The following is a 6,952-nucleotide window of genomic DNA, read 5'->3' as shown; positions in this document are numbered from 1 at the left end:
CGATCATTTCATTTCCTAATAAAAGGTGTTTGAAAGGAACGGGGTGATACAAAATGAAAACACTTAGTAGCAAAGTTGCAAAAGCCTTGCACAGTCATAAACTGGGATTCTAGACTTGGCTGCGGCTCCAATAAGCTGGGTGATCTAGGTAAGAATCTCCCTCATGTGTATGTATAGGAGCTTTACCTATTTGCTTATTCCAGGCTGAAATTACCTATTTCAGGCTGCCTTGTCTTCATAATATATCTACTTTCATTTTTAATGGGATGGAAGAAATTATGGCTGTTTTTCTGAAACCACATCAATTTTTAAAGGCAGCTGGAGCAATAGGGATGCGTTTGCACTGGAATTTTGGCTTCAAGGCCAGTACCACCTTGAAAATTTGGCTGATTTCCCCAAACCCATGAGTTGGAGAAATACCAGTAATAAAAAGCGGAATTACAAGGATGATTTACAATTTTCTTCACTCCCTCCCTCAAATTTAGTCTTTGTCCGTTGCCAAGAAAACATGTCAAGATCAAAATGGAACCAATTGGTAACTGATAATTAAACTACAGCAAAATATTTCAATAAATAAATTAGCCATCAGATAAAAATTAAGGACAATTGAATTTTGATAATATATCCCAGCAGAAAAAAGCAGAGACAGAGATATGTCCTTTTGACTTTGAAAAACAGTTCTTGATTTTGTTTTGTTTTCCAGTATTGTTTCTTTCCTAATTATATTTTTCTTGGGAGAAAAGCTTAAGAATTGGCCACTGCCAGCCTACAGAAATGTTTACCCACCAATAAACAACTGATTTTGATTCTTTTAATTTTTCTTTCCTCTTCTTTCTTTCCTTTCCCTTTCTTTTTCTAAGTCCTTATAAGCACGATTCCTCATCTTTGCTTAACTTCCTGGGCATGCAAGAAAAGTCAGCGTGACTTAAGCCTTGCACAGAAGTCTGACTTTTTGTACATATCCATAGGTATACACCTGCAGTTTGAAAACACCCTTTTATTCCTCTTGGGGTGGAAGAATCAAATGAACATAAACTCATTTCGGCTGTTCGTCTCTTTTTGCTTTTCTATCTTTGCAGGTAAAGGAAGGTATAAATGCTTGAAAGCCGCAGGTAACCACATCACCGTATTTTATGACAAGAGAACAGCTATTTTTCCAGCATTATCCAAACTTGTCTCAATGCCACCTTCCTCCCTTTGGCCCAGTCCATTAAAAAACAACTACTTCTCTAACTACCGTCTACACAGGAACCAATGGACCTGATTTCCGGTAATCTTTAAATTTCAACAACCACTTAGGAAAGGCTTCTTCACACACACACACACACACACACACACACACACACACACATTTCCAGGAGCTGTGGAACTTCTGCACCCACCTGAAACACAACCTATCCCTCTTTTTACCTAAACATATTTAAAGAAAAATTACCATTAATATTATAGTGTATAATCTTAGAACAAGAATAACCGAGAACTTGAAGAGCTGCTTGGCAACCTAAGTAGGTAAAAAGTGAGGTACAGGACCATTGCCAGTGCTCACATTCATGTGATGCACACAGCTGAGGCTATTTGCTCTGCTCGTGGTCCTGAAACTGGACCCAAAGCCTAGGCATTATTGAAGCCACAGATCAATTTGCTATATCTTCCTGAAGAGTCCATTTTAGTCACTGATTTGGGGATAAAATTGTTTTTATATTCAAACAAACATAGACATATTGTGGATCAATATTAAAATTTGCCTATATTTCTATAAGTAATAAAACATGCAAAATAATTACATGATTGTAATGAGATGCTTGCATGACCCAATCCCCTAGATCTTTCTCCTCCTTCTTTTAGAAGTACTTTGAAGACAATGTTTAAGAAGCATCATACTACACCATGAAGTATAAATGAAGGGAACGAACTGGTATAGCTACTTGGGTAAAGAAAAAGTTCTAAAACACAAAGCTGAGCTCTATAGCATAAGGAAATTGACCTACCTAAGATGCTATTGATATTGTCTTTATTTAATATATATGAGATCTCATAAACATAACTCAGCCATAAAGAAACATATATGTTAAAGCAGTATCTGGCGCTCATTGGAAAAGTCACATTTAAAATCAGAATTGTCCCTGCCTGTCCCACTTGAAAATAAAATGAAAAAGGCTTTTAAAAACTTTTAATAATTGAGAGAGAGGGGGAAAAGCAAACAAGAACAAGAAAAAGGAAGAAAAAATAAATCTCTTTGTGCCAAGGGAAACTGTATCACATGGTTGTTTGTGTTTGGCACCCAATTCATAGCCCAGCAATCTGAGTCTATGAACTTAAGCCTTCACGGACGAGTGCATCAATTGGCTTTTGAATCAGAGAATAGCATTACTCCATTAACTTTGAGACTATCCCTTTCAAGAAATATATTTAGCTATGGCACACAATATTTCAGTCCTAAGATGAGAACGTCAACTGTGAAATGCAACTGAAAATTTCAGTTGTTTTTCTCTCGACGACTCCCACTTACTACACATTCGAATAATGTGAATCCAGGAAGCATTTACATAAATATGGTGTGCATTGTAGGTTTTACGGCAGGTCTTTTTGCTTTCATTACTTGGAGCCTGCCACATTACAGGCTGACACACACGAGTAAGGAAATCTATGCCCTACATGCCATGTTATTACTGGCTGCCTTACCCTTAGCCCGAGAAGGGAAACGTTTACTCTGCTGGGGCAAGAGAAGAAGCAAAGGGCTGGGAAAACTTGGCTCTCCACTTTGAAGATTCCACACAGTGTTCGCCATGCTGAACCAGCAAGCTCGCCAAGCCAGGAAGCTCACTTGAAGACAGAACTGCAAGAACTGCCAAAACTAGACAGAAGGAAGAAGAATCCTCCCGATACAAAAGACCCTGTAAATACTGCAATATACATACATATGTACACATACCCGACATGTTTTGTAATTAACACATTATTAAATTTCGCCTGTGCTGACGCTTCTAATGTCAACCTGTCAACCAAAGACTTCTGGTTAACGTTAAATTCTGTTTTAAACATGGAGGGCTTATCTGTTACCTGGGCTTAGGAAACCATCTACCACATACCAGAAGCACTTTCACATTTAACGGTGTTAATTTATTGATGACACCATAATACTTCTGGCTGTTTTTCCAAGATTTCCAAGATATTAGCCAGGAGAAGTGTTGTTATGATCAGCAGTGGTCAAGCTGTAATTGACATAAACCAGACTCTGGATTTAAGAGAAAGAGAGACACAGAGAAAGTGTGTGTGTCTCTGTGTGTGTGTGTGTTCAGGGTGTGCTGAGCAGCAATACAAAATTTTTTCTTATAAGCTTTCTGACTTTTACTGAAAACCCAAATATCCACTTGAATGTAGATATATCTTTGATTGTATGGTTTCACTAGACAACTTACAAATGAAGAAGAGCATACCTTGAAAAATTGTAATAATATAAGCTAATATACTTGAACACTTACTATGTGCCAGGTACTGTTCTAAGAGACTTGCGTGTAATAACTCAGTCAGTCCTAACAACAACTCTTTGAAATAGGCACTATGACATCCTTCATATAATTGCAGAAATTGAAAATTTAAGTACCTTGTTAAAGTTGCTAAATTCACACAGCTAATAAAGTGTAGAACTGGGAGTCAGACCTAATAGTGTGACTCTAGGTCTCCTGTTCTTGACTCCATTAGCAAATGGCCAATATGGTCTTATTTACCCCAAATTCCAAATTGGTATTGAGTGTGCAGGAAAGCAGATGGGCCAGGTAAGGCTTGAAGCCTCTGAAGCAATTCACACAGACCCAGGTTCAAATCAGAGACGCTCAGTTTCTACCGCTCCAAGGTCACAAGCTGCCGCCCCTTCTCAGGAACGTTTGGTGAGAAGTGGATTGTTTGAGCCCACGGGTGGGTCACGACCGTTTGGAGGAGGCATTTGAGTAAGTGAGGAGGCGTAGTTACATTCCAGCAGGTATAATTTCTTGCAGACTTAAACAAACAAAAGTTACTTATAAGACAAATTGAATCTGTACAATAGGAAGACGAAGGTGGGATGCAATGATTAGGCAGAGATATCCATATTAATTAAGAACTAGTATAAACGTGAATTCACAGTCTGGTTTCAAAGTTGAGAGATAAGATATGAAGTACTCTATGGTTGTTTTCACTGAACTATGGGAAAAGTTCTCAGAACTGTCTCCCATGCATAAGTCAAACCGATCTACTTTATAAACGGGAGGTGTGGTTACAAGGTCTCAGGAAAACAGTCTCACGTTGAAATAGGAAGACACTGTCTGTGTATAGATGACAGACAAAAAGGCAATTGTTTAAAGGCATGTGGTCTATCACTGTCATTTTCACCTAAATGAAAATAAACACACATGGTAGAATGTATATAAGGGGGACAGGAAAACCAGTCCAAAGAAGAGTCATTAATCAAGAGTCATCGGATTTTAGAGTTGGAAAGGACCTAAATGAACAAGTTCAACTTCTGCACTTTCCATAAATTAAAACCAAGGTCAACAGAATGTGGACTCTGTGTGCAGGTGTCATCTTCAGCTCTGGGCGTGAGGGCTCTCCCCTAGGGAGAGGGTCTGCAGTGAGAGGACAAGAGGATGGTGTGTAGAACCTGAGAGCCCCAATCTTTGAGAGAGGTAGGCCAATAAGAAGCAGCGCATGAAGATGGCTGCTTTGGGTCAATGGAGAGGTGGCAGGAAAGCCAAGAAGTGTGATGTCATGGGAGCCTGGGAAGGAAGGAGTTTTAGGAAAGCGTAAGTGGTTATGTTGAACGGTAACAAGAGTTCTAAGAAGACCAGAACGGAGAAAGATTCATTAGATTGGTTGGATATTGATTTGTGGTGACCCTCACAAAAGCAGTTTCAGCAGCATGATCACAGTGGAAGATTGCCATGTTTAAGCAATGAATGGGAAGTCCAAAAAAGTTAAGACAGTGAGGGCAGAGCCCAAGTTCAATAACCTTGGAGAAAAGAAAAAGATGGAGTAGTGGACAAAGAAATGCTCAAGGGGAAAAGGTCAGTAGAGAATGAGAAGAATCCTTAAAGAAATAATTGAAACAACTTGGGGGAAGACAAAGGAAACTGAGGTCTAACTGAGGTCTAATTGGTGGATCAGCCTTGACAGGAAGAGATACCCAGTTTGCTCTGAGATAATACAGATGAAAAAGGGTGGGTATACGGTACATAGAGTTAAGTGGTTCTCTCCACTGGATTTTTATTTTTATGTTTCACTTTTCAAATGATGCAGAGTTTATTTTGGTAAATGATGTAAGGTTAAAAATTCCCCTTCTCTTATTGCCTGTGTTAAATTTTGCATGCATGAATGTTAAACGCTGAGCTCTAAGTCTAGATCCCTCGGTCGCGAAAAATTTAGACCAGCTCTTGTTAGAACATGTCTTCCCACACACGGCATCTCCTTGATCCTCCGCTCACTGGAACAGTTTCCTCATTCTCCAGAGCCTTCCACCAGCTACAGAAATTGTTTGTTCTCATGCCATCAGGAAACACTGAGGAGATTAATAGGGAGGAGTTTAACGATCTTCGATCTCCTGAAGGCTGGCAGTTTCTTAGCCTTGTCAACTATCTATTTTTTTTTGCTTGGTTTCTGCCAGAGGCCAGAGCAAGTGGCAAGCAGGAGAAAAGGGTGATGGCAGAAAAGAGCCCTCTTGAGAAAATAAAAAGAAAAAAGAGAGAGAGAGAAAGACTTAGAACTTAGAATAGGGAAGATTTACTGCTGAAATTATACCAGAGAGCCGGTTTGGAAAGAGAGGTTGGTCACAGAATTTAAAGCTGCTCATGCGTGTTTGTTTAAGATTATGTGGATGACTTGTTGTACTGGATGATCCGAATGGGTTTCCCTCTACAAACACACACCTACTAGGTGTCTGTTGGAGTCCTTTCCTGAGAACCAAGAGCTCAATGGGCAAAGTCAATTATGGGTCTTTCCTCCAGTGAGAGATCAAAGCAACGTTATCGGAAAAACCACGTTGCCCTGATATTTCAGCAACATGTACTTAACATTTAATTATAAAATCTGAGATCCATTTCTCAAATTGGATTAGATACATTTTCACTTCTACCATTTCACCCTTCATCTTAAAGGTCTGCAAACCTTTACTGAGGTGTGAAATACAAAAGCCTCTGAATTACCAACGTGAGCCACAACTGGATCATTTAAATTCACCCCAGAGGTTCTGACAATAGCTGTCTTACTTGAGGTCACACACGCCCCAGTTTTCACCAGTCCTCCCCAATTTTAGACGTGTTGGGTGATAATACCATTCTGTTTCTTGTAAAGATATATTCCCTCGGCAAGCATTTATTCAGCACCCAACACATGCTTGACATTGAGCCAGTTGCTGAAAATATCAAGATTGATGAGATATTACATTGGCCCCTCAAGATCTCATATAGAGAAAAAAAGAGCAAATGTATTTTTTAATTTCTACAATCTGATTTCTTTGGAAGTTGAACATCCTTCCTCAGAATACCAAGACCTGTGATGTATCCATTGCCTTGTGTATTACCAGCAGAGCTTCTTTACCATAAAGAAGCAAAAGAGGACATAAAACCTGGTTATGCAAAATGAAAATTTTAGATAAAGAGAAAGAGGCTTCATCTAAAAGAGCAACACAGGAGAACAGGAGAGAGAGAGACACACACACACACAAACAACCACCACAAAAATCTTACCTGACTTGCCCACGCCTGCTCTCCCAAATATTGCCAGTTTGACCTCTGAACTTTTAGCCATGCCGGCTGCTGGTAGACAATTCACTGTGGTTCAAACTAAAGAGCTGAGAAGATCTTTTTGGTTCCAGCCCTTGGTTTCACCATATCATTGTAAAGCAGCAATCCTTCAACAAAAGAGATTTGGGAATTCATAACTGACTGGAGAAAGAAACTCATATTATTAAAGCATCTCCTAT

At 39.3% G+C, this 6,952-nt stretch overlaps 1 protein-coding gene across 4 annotated transcripts in view; it reads right to left on the bottom strand.

Moving 5' to 3' along the window:
* RERG (RAS like estrogen regulated growth inhibitor) overlaps positions 1-6,952 on the bottom strand; it is a 105,933-nt gene that overhangs the window by 95,173 nt on the left and 3,808 nt on the right. For all 4 annotated transcript variants that reach the window (XM_082421962.1, XM_082421960.1, XM_082421963.1 and 1 more), the window contains exon 2: positions 6,717-6,880. In XM_082421962.1, the coding sequence (XP_082278088.1) occupies positions 6,717-6,777 (61 nt within the window). In that variant the 5' untranslated portion in view covers positions 6,778-6,880. The remainder of the gene's footprint in view (positions 1-6,716; positions 6,881-6,952) is intronic.

This window comes from Balaenoptera physalus (assembly GCF_965194825.1).
Source record: "Balaenoptera physalus genome assembly, chromosome: 13".
NCBI lineage: Eukaryota > Metazoa > Chordata > Mammalia > Artiodactyla > Balaenopteridae > Balaenoptera > Balaenoptera physalus.
The sequence above is the reverse complement of the archived record's forward strand: the minus strand, read 5'-3'. Positions and strand labels throughout refer to the sequence as shown.